Raw genomic sequence first — 18400 nt, 5'->3', positions numbered from 1 at the left:
CTAAAATTTAGGTTGTCAATCTGCAAGAAAGTTGCCATATGACAACAGATTTGAGCTGAAGATTTGTACAAAAGACATCTGCTTGCCAAAGAGACACCTAAACTGTGATATTTACCACAATGCTCTCATCTAACACATCCACCAACACGTATCAGTTTTTTTATTTTAAGAAACTTACCTCTTTTTCCCCTTATTTCCATATAGGCTATCTAGTTGGTGCAGGAAATGGAGCTTACTTTTAGAACTCGGTCAGTTCCAAACTGGTTGTAACTAGTCCTTACCCATACCAGAACTCTCATCTTGAATTAGTTCAATAAAACAATGTGCTTAGCTACAAGTTCTCCCTCATTTGCTCTTCTTCAGTTACACTTCACTGGCTGTTGTAATGAAGACAAGTTACACAGCAAATCTGCCCAGTTTAAGGCAAGATTACATTAATTATCTATTTCTCCTAAGAAAACCTAATCTAAGAACTCAGCGGCATTTTGAGGACAGGAAACTTACAGCAACAACATTTTATTACCTGGACATATGATGTGAAGCTGTTCCCAATGCTCTCCGCCCCAGAACACACAGTCCATAACACAATGTCACTAGGGGTGAGTCTTTACTTGAATCCAGTGGCTTGTAATAACACAAGAAAAAAATAAATTAGGTGAAAAGCAAGATTCTGCCAGAAAGAGTTGAAAGACCCAAATGCAGCATTTCTCACGTGTATGTATGTACCTACCACAACAGTCACTTTTAAAAAAAAAAATTCTGATTCAAAGTCTGAGCAAGAGTTTTGTAAGTATTTAAGAATACTTGTAAAGGTGAACATACATATGTGATTATTTGAAATAAGACAAACTGTAATCTAAACAGATGCATGCTGCACTCCCCATGGTGTGTATCTTGCAGGGAAACTGGTGATTAGATAAATTACAGGGTTTAGAGTAAAATATTATCTGTGAATACAGTGGATTATCACTGGTTAGGAGTATTCAAGCCTGATTTGCCTGATTACTTCCCTAGACTACAGCTTTAGTCAAGGGGTTAGTTAGGGGAGATCTGCCCTCAGTTCAAGGCTAATAGTATATAATGTCATTAATTCAATTACTTAATTGAATTAATGGCATTCAATTAAGTGATTAAATCTGATTTTCAATACATATAGAAAATAGTTCATGTTCATTTCTTGGAGGGAAATATGTTCTTTGGTTGCTGTTTGTCCTTTGACCACAGGACACTAAGTCTTACCCCTGTTAAAACTGGCTTTAACTGATCTTTTACCTCCAAAGCCAAACTGAACCCTTAAGTCTTGGGTCTCTCATTAAACACATAAATTCCAGTTATATTCCTGTCCCTTTAATCTCAATCAGTTTCCGCTTATTCTAAAGGCAACGCTAATTTGACACAGTTATTTTGTAAACAGTAAAAAGTCAAGGCATTCCTCTACAAATATACTAATACTCCTATTTAAAAGGTGGAAGGATTGTGGAAAGAAGAAAAGGTTGAATGTAGGATGATTGTTTTCACAAGCCAACAATTCCAGTGATCCAAGGAAATGGTATAATGTGATCACTGAAAAAGGAATGAGTCTAAGCTGGAAATAGGTATCTTGGGTTTTAGGGATTTTTGGAGTTTTTTTGTTTAAGTTAGGTATCAGTGTTCACTAATCAACCCTAAGTACAAAACATCAATTCTGCAGACATACCCTTCTGCATGTAGATAAATGTCTAAGATTCAACTGGTTGGATTTGAGGTGGCAAATAAAATTCATTAATGAACTAGTTAAAAAGTACACTCCTTCCCTGAATCTATTAAATTCACATCTCAGAACTGGAGGATCAAAACCATTTAAATCGAAATACTAGAATTATACATACTTATTTTAAAAGTCAGCATTAAAGCCATCTGTAAGTCAAACCATCAGGAAAAATGTGACACCATCCTAGTGAATAGCTTTCCTCACATGCTTACCTTTTCTCTTCGAGAGCAACAATATTCTATCCAGTTCAAATATATCATACAGAAGCTCTCTCGTGAGATCCCTGCCAGACGGTGGTCATAATCCTCGTCAATATTGGGGTTAAAAGTTGGGTCTACATCCACATAATTGCGGTCTGTGCACAGCCGCAGTCCCTCCTGCATTGTCTCATTAGCTAACCATTCCTCTAGCTTGGGCGATGTTGTGACATAATAGATGATTCCCTGAAACAGCAGCAGTTAAAAATACGAGTCAATACTGCAATTTAAAAAAAAACAGTCAATCTCAATGCTTCAACTTATTTGATTTTTTTTGTGGAAATGAACAGAACTGATACACAGTAGCATTTAAATTGCTCACAGGTACAAGAGATTTGCATAGAAAACACAATACAGGCGGCATACAGGAGTATTTTTCAAAGACTGTCAGATTTCTGAAGCCTACATTGATGGAATAAGGAAAAGAAGGATGGTATAGAATCCTCACTGTAATTCTTGCAGAAAACAAATACATAGAAATTTTTATTTAGTTACCATGAAGGCTTACATACAGAATTTCTAAAGAATTCTAAATTTCAAAAAAAACTAAAACACAAAACATTTTAAGATTGCTGTGCTAGGGAACACCACTTGTGTACTTGTGTGAATAAGTATCTTGGAAATATATTAACCTGAAAATTTTCAGCTCTCAGTAAGAGAGTAGCTTATGAAAAATCTCAATTAGTACACTGATTACCTGAAAGGATCTGAGGCTACAGTTGTCTTAAAACTGGAAGAGAGGGCTTGTTTCTTATTTAAGAATCAAAGATGAGTTTGGACAGCTTATGAAAACTAAAGCAGCTTGGCTTCCTCTAAAGAAACTAACTAACCAACTCTTCTCTTACAACAAAGCTATTGTGTTCGAGTAACAGTTTTAAACTTTCTATTCCAGCTTCAGCTAGGAGGTGTCCTCCCTCTGATCTAGAGTACATGGTCATTGCCCTGCTCATGTGCCAGATGACTGAGTCGCCATCAGTACCACAAACTGTCCTCCTTTGCAGAAGATGTTCATACAGCTGCAATTACCAGCTCACGCTATGATCCTCATGTGACGGACATTATGGGTTCAAGACATTGAGCAGTTCCCAGGTGTAGCCCAGCCGGCCTCCCCCCACGGGCTGCACTGAGCTGAACCACACCTTCACATAGTAAGTGGTGAGAATTTTCCGGAGATCAAAGACTTGAAGCATGGAAGCTGCACTGTTGTCAGTGATGCTGTAACCCTCCAGAACATACTTCGTTACAAGCACTTCCCAAGCCAGCCAACGCTGCCCAAAGGCAGCATTAAAGGAAAGCATGTGAGGAAGATGGCCTGGTTCACAGCAACAAAAACCTTCATCTTCCTCTACACCTTCAGTGATGGCCTCTACTTCTCGTTGCTGACAGTAAGTTCCTTAGGAGAAAACAGAGGAAAGAAGACAGAGTTTAATGCTTTATATGACTGCTTTAATGTGAACTTGTGTTTGGAAGACTTTAAAATTCAATCTATTTCCAATTAAATTATTTTAACACTAAGTGAACTATCCACCAATAAACACAAAAGATTTAGGTTAATTTATCACTCTAGGATTCCACTTTAGTTAGGTTTCACTAAGAAGTATCCATGTTACACTAAAATGGAAAGAGGGATTTAGCATCAAGTTACAGGAACATCAAGAGGCCCAGTAGCCCATTTTCAAAGCAATTAATTAACAGGATACAACTGAAAATAACTTGAGTTTCCAAAGCAGAATCCTACTTTTTAGTGCTTAAGGACATCTAAGATACTCACCTCTGAACTCAAGCCCCCTCAGCTGGAAAGTGACCAAGCCATTTCCTATCTCTATAAGGTGTACTAGTGCATTGAGGTAGTCAGAGGCTAGGATGAAGCAGTCCCCAGTACTGTAGTTTCCCCAGCGACCCAGCAACAAGTCTCCACATAAGCTGTGCTGAAGGGAACGGGTTAAATGCTCATAGAAGATAGAATTCAGGTTGTTATCATCTGAACCTGCAGGAAGATTGAATTTAGGTTATCTGAAACTGCAGAAAAACATCAAGCTTGAATGTCAATTATTACTTCACATTGAATTCTATCTTTTTCTTAACCACAATGCTGTTTCAAGGTCATGATTTATCCCCCACTTTCCCTTTTTTATGGGACAAATACTCCAAATGAATGCCAAATAACATTTGTATTTTGAACAAATTTCTTCTTAGTCACTCCTCCATTTTCCAAATTATTCCTTCAGTTCCATTCATGCACCTCCCATCAACCTATTCAATATAATAAAGGGCAAAAGCAAATGAGCACAGACATCTCAATGTCTGTTGTACTCATCTCATTACCATGACATTGAGACACCCTCAAATAATAGTTGGTAGTTTTTAAATCACTCAAGAATAAAAAGCAAAACAGTTTAATACCTACTACAATTATAAGCAAAAAGGTAAAGCAGGAACACAAACCTAAGAGTGAAATAAAAAATCTTATGGCAGAGCCTAAAGAATAAAGCAAGAGAGATGACAGAAGAAAAACTAACAGACAGTGTGACAGATGTCGGGCATGGTTGGACAAGATCAGAGGGCAAAGTGATCACAAATCCTATAAAAATCCAATAAAAGCCACTTACATTAAAAAAAAAAAAGCCACCATAAGAAAATTCACCCCTAAAAGTAAAAAAAAAGAAACCCACCCATCCGTTTCACAAGTGGCCCCCTCCCCCTCAAATCAAGCAACATCCAAAATCTCCAAACCAGCTACCAAAATTTATACCTGGATTCCGATCCAGCTGTGAAGCCAGTCTAGTATTTGAATGATCCACACGTTTTGTGCTGAAAAGAATAAAATAAAACACACTTAATAGAAAATATATTACTGCAAGAATGTCTAGGAAAAGATGCTACTAATATAGTATTCAATATTCCCAATGAAATAGTTTCAAACAGTTATTTTAAAATAATTTTAAATGCATATTTTCTGCTCTTCTCATATGTAAAATTATTTTTTGTGTATGATAGCATTATATTGTCTAATAAACTTTATCCACAGTAAAAAGCCACAGAATAATCTTGCACTTTAAGTGAAAGTGCATATATTTTCCTAGGCATCAAAGTTTTATATGTGAGAAAAAGTTAAGACCAATTAAATCAGCTCAGCTAACAGTTAAGTAGACTTTAGTGAAAGATTAATTTTTAGATAGTTCTTTCATTATGTGAAATTACTATAACTTTAATCTAAGATTTGGAACATTTCATTTAAACTGTTGTAATGTTAGAAGGAAAATAAGAAATACCAGAAATCTCCACTCAACTTGTCCTGCACTGTTTATATAATATTTTACTGGTCTGATACACTACCACCAATAGCGACCTTAAGAGAAATAAAACAAAAAGAAACATATTCTGACCTGAAGATTCTTTTACTACTGATCCCACCTTGAACAAAAAAAATACTTACTTTGAAAGATTTTTGTATTAAGTTAAGCCAGTTTTGCTGTGAGCAGAACAATAACGAATACAGGTAAAATACACCTGTGAACTGGTCCCCAAAACTTTGTTATACATAACACATAAACTTACTTTTTGATTAAAATTGAACTTCACATACCTTAAATTCCATGTTTAAAAACACCAGGATGGCATAGCACTAAGTAGAAATTACTTAAGCACTGAAGCAAATGATCCTAGCGTAAAGAACAGCTGCTACAGTATTTCAGAAACAAGTTCAGTAAAAATTTGCAGTGCTTTATATTGGTTTTCTATGACACAAAAAAGTCAGTAGAAATCCACAACTTAAAAAAGAAACACACTCCAAACCAACACTTCAGACATATCTTGTCTATTAAAGACAAATTATTTAAAACTTTATTATTTCACCTACTTGTAGTCTCTTTCCCAGAATTTGACAGGCCTGGCATATGAAGTGATGAATATTGCACTTCCCAGAAAAGGATTCAGTGGAGTAGAGAAGAAAGCTGACACAATTGCTTGGACAAACAACATGGCAGAATCTGTAGGATAATAGAACTAAGGAAAGCAAAGCAACAACTACTTTTTTTTTAGCTTCTGTGATTGTGTTCAATACAGACAATAACACCAATGAAGAGCAAAACAAGATCTCTATGACTTTCTATGCAGCAAAGATGTTTGTAAGATTTCCAGTAATAAGGGGATTCTTTTTGTTTTAAAGGGATTGTTTTTGTTTTTAAATAGATGGAAATCTGGCACTAGACATGACAGTCATTCCCAAAAATTCAGTTGAAAATACTAACACAACGCTCCATTCAAACCAGCCTACAGAAGTTTAAAATACAAAACTCAAGTCTAAAACCATAATGAGTGACTCCTGTAAAAGGAATGACTACCAAAAATAAAATCATATGCTCTTCAGAGTTACTTGTGGTCCATGTTTCTTTTACATCAGGATGCCATTCCTACCATTACCATATCATTCACAGCATTGTAACAAGGTAGAAAATGTGCACAGCTTCTTTCTAAATACTCACTAGACAAACCTGCTCCTTCAGCAGTTTTACCCCATAACACAGAATCCATTATAATGCTGTACTCAGAAGTTATAAACACACAACTTCAGAAGAAGGTTTGCATTTTCAAAGGATACGTGGCACAGCAAAGGGCTGGGCAAAAGCATGGAAGGCAGACCCCCATGTGATCTGCCAGGGAGCAATGTAGGTATATACAAATCTCAATTTATAAAAGAGTTCCCAAAGCTACAGGGGAAAAAAGAGAAAAATAATTCAGTATTTTTATTAAAAATCAACATGTCTTGCATCCTGAGGAATTTACTGGTCATCCTAGAGTTCTTACTGATCTACCAGAAGCTTTGAGACTTCGAAAAAGGATGAATTTATAAAAGCAAGTAACATAAGATGCACTTGATTGTTCTATGTACAAACTCAGGAGATGTTTAGAAAGTTACATATTGTTTCTCAAGCCAACATAAATGCTTTGGGAAAGAGAAGCTTTAGCTGCCTTACAGTATATCTACTACAGTACAAAAGACTGAGAATCTGCAAGATTACCTATCAGATAGGACTATCCATCTGTTTTCCCCTTTGGATGAACCGAAACACCTAAAAATAGAGTTAAAAGTTACCTTGCTGAAGAGTATGGACATGAAGAAGAGATCTAGCAGCATGGTCTCAGTAAAACTTTTGTAATCAAAAGTAAAGAAGAGCACTGTGAAAATAACAGTGACATACTGGCACGTTGGGCTACTGAATGATGAACGCAGTAACTTCAAGCCAGCTATTGTGATCATTAAAGCACCCAACCTGTGTAAGGAAGTCAACAAAACAATTATTACCTGTTATCTCAAAGGGGTTTAAAGACCACTTAAGTTGTGCTGTCATGCAATAACAATCTATTCAAACTTTGATTTGGGTTTGCTTTTGGAATTGTGGGCAGGGGGTGTTAATGATTTGTTGGTTTTTTAAAGACAACTTCTGATTTTTTGTTTTTAAAAAAAGGTTACTATCTAAATCTTCTCATCAGTACTCTCAAGCCAACCAATGTTCAAGATAATTTCTATGCATGCCACTAAAAAAGAAAAAAAAATACAAGATGAAATATCTTTGTAGTCTGAAGAGAAACCTGATATTTAATTTAGGTTATGAATACTAAATTAAAAAATGCTAGATTAATCATCAAGAGGATGTTAATGAACACTGGATTATCATTTCCTGTGTGACAACTGCTGTAATTTCTATTGAGGGAACAGGAGTTTTTTTCAGACATAGCAACTGACATAGCAAAAGGTTATTAAAAAAAGAATTAAAAGTAACATAATGGCAACAATCCTCCCAAAGGTCTCATAGTGACTGTGATAATGAACCCAAAGCAAGAATTTACTAGATGCGGGGATTAAAATTAAGAAAGCCACAAAAGCCACAGACCACCCCACAAAATTAACTGAACAACATGCTCCCACAAAATATTTTCTGTTTAGTTTCAATACTTATAAGTCTTTTGTTCTAAACGAATAGAACTTCAAATCCAAAAAAGACACCTGGTTACTGTTTCTTGGAGGCAAAAAATGCAGTGCCTATTACTGAGCTATCATTTGCTGAGACAATGAGATACACTGCTCAAGGGATTATAACTATGACTCAATTTAAGAAGCAGTGTGCAATTCCATCTGGATATGGATTATACTTAGGGGCTAGGAAGCCTGAGGAATTCCTTGGTGAGAGAAGAAAGGGGCAGAGAGGCAGCACACTGGCACACCAACTCAGGGAACAAGTCTGAAATTTACACCTGATAAAATACCAGAACATATCAACACTATCTTGAAATTGCCATCTGGATAATCACATGATGGATGCAGTAGCTCAACAAGCAAACATCACACTACTAGGTAATTCCACAACATTCCATCTTCACAGTATTAGGCTGCAAGTTGAATGATTTATCTTTGCAGGATTGTCCAGTTTAACAGTGTAATTCTCCAATGAGTTTAAGGCAGCTTTATACAGGCTTTCAAATAGAGAAAAGCTTTATTTATTCCTTGCCTTACTCTTAAAACAACAGCATTAGGTGTTCTGTCTTCCCATTGATGCCACAAGTCACCATGTAATTTCTCACCACAGCAGACATACTCAAGATTATTTAATAGCCTTTTCTACTTACTCAGTATCCAGTTTCTTTGGACTAGCAATATTCTTAGCGCTGCTACTTAGCTCATTGAGGACTATCAGTGGATAGATAACATTCTTCTCTACAAAAAGGAGCCAAATGTGAAGTTTCTCAAACCACATAACATGTGCAGCATCTGTCAAGATACATTGAAAAGAAGCAATCAGATGGCACTGTGAAATCAAAAATCTCTGGTTACAAAATAAAGACACTTCACCCAATTAACTTGTTTTCTCAAAATGGACTTTGGTAGTTTTATTTAAGCAAAATAAAGAGAAGTTCCTGTCTGTAGCCCCAGTAGAGTTTTTGCAGTGTTCACACAACAACAGAACAGTTGGTAAGCTACTTGCTTACTGTACACAGAAGGAAACAAACTGGGGTCCACCTCTTCCATAATTTCAACATTGCTATTGATGAAGCTGTTTGAAATGATGCATTTTAATCTCATGCAAAAGGATGATTTTCAACTCTAATCATAAGGACTCCTGGTTTACAACTCTACAATACAGAAGAGCTTATGTAACTTGCGAACACAAATGTCTGTCATTCGAGCCACTTCTTTTAAACTTCTACAAGAACTGTAAGGTATGTTTCAAATTACTGCAAATTACAATAGATTTTTTTTCTACAATATAGGCTAGAAGATTTAATGTCAAAAGTTGATGCATACATAAAGGGCATCAACTGTAGCTTTTCTAGTTTTAGAGATTAAAGACTTAAGGCACACAGTTGCACTTTTCACTTCTTCCAGATAAAGTCTGACATAATACTACAACTGCTATACATATTTATCCATCTTTACATGCAGTCACTGGGGAAAAAAAAATCCCACAAGTTAGACATCAACGAAAAGACCACATTGAATGGCTGCTACAATGGTACAAAGTTTGCAAATCAATTCTGAAAATTCTTTGCTCCTGAAAGCAGCAGAATGCTCTCTTGTTTTGACAACTATTTGAAAAGAAAAACCAAACTAGTTTTAGTAGTTTCCAAGGCAATTTAAACAGGAATTTCTTAAGTCTGCTGTTAACGATAAAAACATTCCAGCAGTGAAGTCCACACAATCTACCACAACAGTTATCCATCCGGGAAAAATTATAAGCAGTGTAACTTCATCTTTTCTGCATCTCTGGGGAAAGATTCCATGAAAACACAGGCTTTAGCACAGGCTGCAAGCACATATCTGTGCAGCTCAAGTTGTAAGACAGGTCCCTTGGTGTCTTCATCCATCAGTGGACCACTGGCACTATTTTCTGCTGTTAAACATGTCAACAATACTATCAAAAACCAAATCAGTGCCACTATGAATTCTCCACCACCATTCACCACATCTAATCCTATAAAACATCTGAAAACTTGCTACACTGAGCAAATACAGAATGGAACACACTTGATCTTTATGAAAAATTCTTGAGGCAATCATAAGCACAAACTCTGCTACTTAAGATTTTCAAGACTATGTTTTAATGGAACTGCTCTGAGATAAGGTTAACACTCGTATTATCATCATCATAATCAGTTAAGAGATATATAAAATGTCATGGAATCAAAGCATGAGGAACTGAGAAACAAATACATTTATAGATCAGATGCAATGAAATTCCAGTGGTGACAATAGTAAAGAGAATAAGTTTATCAATAGGTAACACAAGTTGGTCAGCAGCTACAGCAAGTTCAAGAAAGTGTTACAAACAATACTTACTCCGGACTTCAAACTGATGGTATTCCTTGGTTTTTAGCAGCGGGTGAGAAAAGCAATGCCAAGGAAGCTGCTTTCGGAGTTGAGGCAGAACATAATGGGTCACAAAGCCCACCGTACCCACCAATGCATAGAGAACATAACTCAAAATAGGCTAAAAAGAAGAAGAATTGAAGAAATTAAGATTTATGTTTCATAAACAAAATAAAATACTACTTTGCTAGTGTCTTTTCCTATATGCAGGTGCTCCCCCAAAACTAATGAATCTCTTAATGAGAAACTGTACTACCAATTTTAATATAAAACAAGAAACCCTGTGAGAAAAAACACCTTTGTATCTAATAAATTTTGTCTAAGATGAAATGTGCTTCCAATTAAAAACAGTACACCAATCTTATTTTACAGTCCATTGCTTCTGACCCATATGCATTTGATTTTATAAAGGTATTATTCTCTAGAGGCTGAACCCAATTTACATTTCCATCTGCTAGATAAAAGGAGGTATAAGCAAATCATTAGTTTCACATTCACTTGAGAAGCTAAGAAGCCTCACAAGACCAATTCCTTCCACAGAACTCACAAAAATACTGTAAAATTTACAATGGATGATGCTTGGATTTTACAATAATGCTTTCTATGCATTAAAATTTTCTCTAAATTTCTACGTAAGTTTAGATAACTGCAAAACTGGGATTGCATTATCTTGTCATAAACTCTGAATTCCGTGAAGCGCAATCCTATTGAAATATACTACTGGTGAAGAGCATACAGCCAAGTATCTCAAACATGAGGGAAAGCAACATTCAGCGGAGTGCTGAAATCCAGCCATACAATAATAGAAGGGATATTTTCCTCAGAATATGCAGGTACATATGCTTAAGTAATACACTTTACCATGAAGACATGAAATTACCTAAATGCATATGCTTTTTAAAATTAGTTTCTTACTTTAAGCAGCATGTATTCTAAAATACATGCTATAAATTTTCATTTGCCTTACATAAGGCTATTCATATGCTAGTCAATGGTTCCATAATAGGAATACCAAAATAAGAAACTCAGTAACTGCAGCTCTTGAGGGAAATGCTTTACTTAAATTCAAGCACAGGATCTAGTCCCATGCCATTATCATCAAGAGCCACACATACACATTAAAAGCATCCAAAGCACTAGTTACATTGACAAATCAAGAACTTGAAACTCAAATGATATTTAAAGTCCTGTAAATAACCATTCCAGTAAAGTGTACTGCCCTATACTATAGTCTACAAAGAGCCATTCCAGCATGGAACTGCTGAGTCAAGGTTCAGCCCTTCAAACTTGAAGCACTAAGCATTTTTAACATTTTAAGTTTCACTTTTCCTTATTTCAAAACAATTCTGACATTATCTGAGATCGATGACTCAAAAGAGGGTCTTTTGTATCAGAAGCTATACTGAAAGTCTAAAACATAAGAAGAAACCAGGAAAGACTTAAGATGATCTTTTGAGCACATAAAAGTGAAGACCTTCAGTCAGTCATGTACTTATCATGCTATATGTTTAAATACCATCTAAAATTAGCCAGAAGACTCAATGAACTACTAGAATAAACTTTATATCACACCAGAGTATTTACATAAAGAAGGCAAATTGAAGATGCCAGGTAACATCTTACCTGTAAAACTGTAAATACTGTACTGACATGAATTGCAAAATAGAGGACACCAATGACTATACACACTATCAGGTCAGACTGCAATCGTTCACTCTGTGGAGTCAAAATAAAATAATTTTAGAAAATACCAGCTTTGATTGGCCTCTTAGAATCATTAACTACTTCCAGTGAAGTTATTTGAAATTTCACAAGACAAACCTTACAGCTAAGAGCCTCAGTTCAGCTAAGTAAAAGTGAAAGACTCATAGTGGGGCCGATAAATCAATATATCAAATATATTCTCTACTCCTGGACTGTGAGATGGTGTTAGGATGCCCTGATGAAAGCACTTGAAGGGACAATCAAATTTCCCCTTTATGATCTAAGAAGTGTTTAAACTACAGGGCAGTTAAGAGCCCTTGAAGAGTGCTGCCAAGGCACAGGTACCAACTAGGTGAAAAAACCAGGCTGTTTACCCTTTTCTGCCTTCTTTGCAGAAGGGTACAGGATAGCTCTGGAATAATACCGAGGAGCGAGTCTCAATTTTCCATTACTCCTAAACAATGAAAAAAAGCCATTGCTAACGGGCAAGCCCCGCCTCAAGACTAGTAATGCCAGACTCAGCCACAAGGGGGCAATGCGTACTCAGGGCCGCTGCAACTCGAAGCCTCAAGTGTAGACTCGCTCCCACTCGGTAAAAACAGCATCAGTATTTACAGCCCAGAAAATCATTAAAGGATTACCTACTCCAAAATTGGCCATATAATTACACACGGCAATTATTACTGAAAAGCCTTAACTTGTTGGGTTACAACTTTTTTTAAAATCAGTTGTCCCGATTTTAAAAACCACTGTAAGACTATCAAAATCCTCAGCTCCTCTGCCCCCTTGGAGGCTAACACCACAGTTTGAGAGCTGAAGAGCAGCTTGCATCTCCTGTGGAACTCTTTCCTGCTAAATGTTAAAAGAATTACAGTTTCTCTGATCTAAATAGCAGCTTGTAACTGCTGTATTATGAAAAACCTAGCTATAGAGTTCAGCCTAAAGCTGAGCCCTACACAAAGCTAAATGAATATTTAACCTTCTTAAGCTTCTTAAATCTCTTACTTATTGCTACATTGTGTCAAAAAGAATGATGTTTAATTATTACTACTTGCATATATATTGAGTGAATTTGTTCTAAAAATTCAAAGCGGTGTTTAAATAAATGGAAAGGTTACATCTGCTTCCAAAGAAAGCAAACAACAAAACAACTTAGACCACCCAAACAAACCACAAAAAGCCCCAAAATACTTTCCATAATTTTTAATTTCCACTTGTGGAACAGCAAGCACAAAGCTCTTCCTCACAATTATTAGAAACACTGAGTTAATATAGTTCTGCCACCTTTAACTCTTCCCCACTAACTTCTATACAAAAGCAATCTATTATTATCCATGAGATAAAAAATACTCAGTGATATTTCACTGAATCCACACCAGGGAATTCGATCTCTCTCTACTTTTAAATAACTTAAAATTGCAACACCAGCATTATACTCCTAGATGTAACACATGAGTTCAGCTGCAGATTGAAAGGAAATGCTGTGATATCTGTTCTAACTAGAACCATGCTAAGTGACAAGTGTGATCTAAGCAAGATCTGGATGGGTGCTATATAAACCAACACAAAGCAAATGCTTACATGGAATTAAAACTATAATAAGAAGAAAGTCTACTTACCACAGAATTTCTAAGCTTCTCAGGTAAAGGATCTTTTACTTCAGACAGAGGATCCTCAGGGTTTTTGTCTTCAGAATTAGGAAAAAATTTTGATTGCACTAAAGAGCTTTAAAGAAAGACCAAAAAATCCCACTGAAAAACATATATTGTTCTATGTAGTTTTATAATAATAACAAAGTCAGAAGTTCTATTACATACTGACCACAAAAATTAATTTTGGCACATCAGTGCTTTCACACAGCTGTGCAAATTTACAGAGATCTCAACTTCATAAAATAATTAGTTCTCTGTTGTACAGAGCAGTGACTATTGAAGAGCAGCAGGCAGATATTCAAACCACAGTTTCTCTAGTAGCAACACAGGAGTAATTGAACAAAAGCTGAATTTTAAGTCAAATCTAGCATTCATGAAACAGAACTTAAACTCATAAATAACTGAAAAGAAATATGCAAAATTTAGAAGTAGTCTATTTGGCAACATTTAAAACATTTAAAATTAACATTAAAAAAAAAACCCATTAATTCTTTGGTATAATTCATCAGCAACAACAAAAGAAACCTCTTCTAGCCTGATAAATTAATTAGCTATACTGACCAAACTTCTAAATTCTTAGCAGGCCTTGCTGATATTAAAGCTGTAAAACCTTACACTTAAGCTTTTAGAAGCCCATGTGCAATGTTACTAGCCATAACAAGTTGTCTCACAACATCTCAGTGTGATTTTTCTTACAATATCCAACAGAGTGCAGAAAAATTATTTCATTTTATGGACAGGAAGATCACTACAGAATAAGCCCCAGATCTTCAAAGGAAATTGCACACTGCAATGTATTACAATGCTTAACTGTGCCACAGTCAAACATGAGCATCCAGGCTTTAGTTTTTGGAAAGAACAAAAGAGCAAGTATCTAGGGGAAAGAACTTCATATCAACTGAACTAAGAGTGACTGGACAAGGTTTAGTGGTCAACCCAAAGATAAGAAATTTCCTCTGGTGTACACACTCATGCATCATTAGTTTTGTTGTTCACAGAGGAGGTCCTTCCCTATCCACCCCAGGCCAATATTTATCAAATTCATCCAACCTTGTGGCTACATTAAATCCAAGTTCAAGCTCTGTCTCACCTAGGTATGCGGCTGAGCTTTTATTGGCTATTCTGGGGAGGTGTTTCTCCTACTGGAACTATTTTTTTACATGTATCATTATTAACTGAATCAAACACCTTCAGCATCAGATCTCTACTCCAACTAAGAATAACATGAATGCCTGTTTCCCCATGCTAGATGGAAATACTCATCACAAAACCAGATCCCTATAATTTAGCATAATTTTTTGAACAAGTGCTTGGAGCACACATTTAATATAAGAATATATCAACCAATGAAGTGGAAGTATTCAAGAAGTCCTCCTGTAGACTTCAGCTTGAACCAGTGCCTTGAGCACCTCTTTAAACAAAAAAGGGTACATGTTATTCCAAATAAACCCAGCAGCAGAAAGATGGCACCTAACTGACATTCTGGAGAAAATCAGCAGGCAGTTAAATCAGATTTTGGCATGTAAGTGATTTACCAAAAGTCACAAAAAAGGTCATTGTTAGAGAAGGAACTAGATGCAAAATGTGAGGATTTCTAACTACTGAACCAAGATTATACTATTTTTGATTAGTGCTGGTGAGTATAAGTTAAAACAGTATGAAGTAGTAACATTATTTGTAGTTTTTCCTTGCAATTTGCTTCTTCATTGGGGAAGAGATACAAACTGAGTCACTTACAAAAGTACAGAAGGGTCACTGCTTTGCCTGCTGAGATGATACGATATTGCCACTAACAAACCACAAAATATGGAGAAGAGAACTGGAATATGCTGCCCATCCCAGGAATCCTGGAGACAGAAACAAAATGTTAATAAAAAGGAGACAAAGTACACACCACTTTACCTGACATACAAGACTTATGTATATCACAGAACAAAGAAATTAACTACAATTCCACAAAAATAAGCCAGGGCTTTTTGTACAAAAATATTGTTCCATCTTTACCTATGTCAACTACAGATCAGAAACTCTAACACAGTATACATCCCTCAAAGCTACACCATCTTGATCATTAAACAGTCATTATTTGTCATAACCCTTTTGAAGCATTTCCTGCATTCCCTGAGACCACAGGCTCTTAAGAGCTGTATTTAGTCACTTCTTAATTTTGAACATTACATAAATTTGACTCAAGATTTATTTTTCCTAATGTGCTGAATGCAGATTAAACAGGGGCTTTATTTGTGTTTTCCTGATCTCCACTGGATCTACAAAGAAGAAAGAGTTATTCTTTGCTAAAGCTTGTTTGTCTTAAATGGATGTGTTTAGAAAAGGCTAATGAGAAGTGCACAAATTCACAGAAAGCTAATGATGTCCTGCAGGTGATAGCATCATGGGAATAACTCCTCTAGGAACTTTCTACTCTCTGTGATAAAGTGGAAAAGCCAGTCAATTCTGAGTTAGACCCACACATGCTACAATTCATTGTAAACTGGGCATGTCTGATTATTGACACACCTGAAATGAATAAACAGAACCAGCATCATACCCCATACTGTTTTCAAACAACATTTCAAGCAAGGAAAACAGGGTATGCGGGGGGTGTGGCTGTGTGTCCCTTGGCCAGCTAACTAACTCTCCCCTTCAGATAGGCACACATCTTCGGTTTGACATTACAACCTATTTCTGAGTTTCTTCTCAAATAAATATTAATTAGAAAATACTATTTTACTTTTGTGGCACCAGAAAAAAATACTAACATGAGCCATTTTGAGAGGTTAACATAGAAATACATACAGACTCTGCTAGAAACAAGCCACTTGCATGATATTTTCAAGAACTGTTGCAGAATGGAAATGAAGCTAAATGTCATGTGTTTTCAACCAAAAAAAGGCCCATTATAGCAGGCACAAATCACACACCTTTTAAAAGCAAAAAAATCTGCTTTGTCCCTGCATTGCATCTCCTCTATTGACATCACAGCTGAGCAAGAATAAAACCCTAGTAAATCAAACTAATATTTCTAGTTCAGTAGTTGCATACTTTTGTTACTTAATACAGAAGAAAGCAGAGAACAAACCCCAAAACATGAATGTTCACTGTACATAAAGTTTTTCTTACCTTAAGGGCACCATAGCACAGTCCATATAACAATGCTACTGCCACAATACTACAGATAAAACTGTAAAGTGCTGCAAGCAGGCTTGTGGTAGCTGAACATCATAGAAATGAAAAGAAAAGAAAAAACACTGTTATCTTAAGTTAGAATACAAAATACTTCAATTTGTTTAAGGTACCAGCCCCCTACTTTCCTCTGATGGAAAAAAAAAGACAATTCAAACCAGAGCAGCTTAACTGTATTTTCCCCTACAAGTAATTTTTATTAAGAGCATTTTATGTGCCTTTTTAAATCTCCTTAGTTATTGAACAGCTTTACCATGGGAATAGTTAACTGCAATAGAAACCAGCTGAGGAAGAAGTGACAGACTTACTAGGACAGTAATTCTATTTGCCAATAGAATCAGAATCAATCAGAAGACTTCTAGACTTTTTAAAAACATAATTAAAGTATTCTATATTTAGAGGGTAGGAATAAAAATAGCGTAACCACTAAATTTTTTAACTAACATACTGTTCTGGGCTGCTCCAAATCTCATACTTCTGCCACTGAAAAAACACAGAACTCACCATTGCCACCAAAGACATGAATGTCCAGCTGTTCACAGAGATACATCACAAAGGTATTCACCTGAGGCAGGAGACCAATGAAGAATACTATAGGGAAACATAGTGTAAACACTACAGAAAAAGAAGAGTTGAAAAAGTGGTGAATATGAAAAAACCAACATCATAAGATATTTTTCAGTTTATGTTCTAGGGTATCACACACCCCATTTAAACTCAACATCACTTAAGTATTTTTATTACAAATTTCTAAGGAAAATATACATTCTGTGAAGTCCTACTTCAGTGGTTCAGAACTGACTGAATACAGAGGTCATAGAAATCAATAGTATTTTCCTTTTAATTGCTGTAGACATGGACACAAACCAATTCAGGTTTTCCGTTTTTATTTAGCAAAGATCAGCCAGGAGTGTTTACAGATTAGACTTGTAAGTTTTCGCTCACGGTGAGTGAGACTTATCCAAGCCTAACTGCCTGTCTAGAGTTGCAGAGGTAACCTAACACCAGCCACTCTGACATAAGGGAGGGCAAGCACTCCACCTCCAGGTTTTCTGCTACTAATTGTATCTGACAGTTTTACTCATTTTCTCACACCTTCTACACATTCTAATCCTAAATGCCTGCGTTTTCTGTTTGTTTGGGTTTTTTTAAAGAGGAGAACCGTATGAATCATGACAACACCTGCAAATTACATGATTTCAGCACACAAAGATAAATGAATGCCACCTAATTTCAATACAGAAAACGGTTATATCTCCACCTGTACATATCAATTACTTTCCATCTTAAAGAATAAAAGATGCAGAAATAATCTTCTACATATGTTCAGATATAGTAGTTCAGATCTAATTCACATGCAATTTCCCATGATAATTTAGTCTTTAAATATTTACATCTCTCTCTCTCTCTCCTTCCTATGGGCTCTGTTTGAGACTACAGGGCTGTTATTATTTTCCTAACAGGGGAAAGGATTGTTGTTTTGGGGTTT

The 18400-nt window shown here is 35.9% G+C and overlaps 1 protein-coding gene across 8 annotated transcripts in view; it reads right to left on the bottom strand.

The window, feature by feature from the left end:
* The window catches only part of PCNX1 (pecanex 1), an 87514-nt gene that overhangs the window by 17483 nt on the left and 51631 nt on the right, over positions 1-18400 (bottom strand). For all 8 annotated transcript variants that reach the window (XM_077784122.1, XM_031505008.2, XM_077784121.1 and 5 more), the window contains 15 exons: positions 17416-17526; positions 16849-16940; positions 15466-15575; positions 13696-13801; positions 11996-12088; positions 10343-10493; positions 8635-8776; positions 7103-7280; positions 6608-6716; positions 5867-5996; positions 4760-4818; positions 3779-3994; positions 3147-3400; positions 1963-2193; positions 524-624 (listed from right to left, as the gene is read on the bottom strand). In XM_077784122.1, the coding sequence (XP_077640248.1) occupies positions 524-624; positions 1963-2193; positions 3147-3400; positions 3779-3994; positions 4760-4818; positions 5867-5996; positions 6608-6716; positions 7103-7280; positions 8635-8776; positions 10343-10493; positions 11996-12088; positions 13696-13801; positions 15466-15575; positions 16849-16940; positions 17416-17526 (2083 nt within the window). The remainder of the gene's footprint in view (positions 1-523; positions 625-1962; positions 2194-3146; positions 3401-3778; positions 3995-4759; positions 4819-5866; positions 5997-6607; positions 6717-7102; positions 7281-8634; positions 8777-10342; positions 10494-11995; positions 12089-13695; positions 13802-15465; positions 15576-16848; positions 16941-17415; positions 17527-18400) is intronic.

This window comes from Lonchura striata, chromosome 6, assembly GCF_046129695.1.
Source record: "Lonchura striata isolate bLonStr1 chromosome 6, bLonStr1.mat, whole genome shotgun sequence".
Lineage (NCBI taxonomy): Eukaryota > Metazoa > Chordata > Aves > Passeriformes > Estrildidae > Lonchura > Lonchura striata.
The sequence above is the reverse complement of the archived record's forward strand: the minus strand, read 5'-3'. Positions and strand labels throughout refer to the sequence as shown.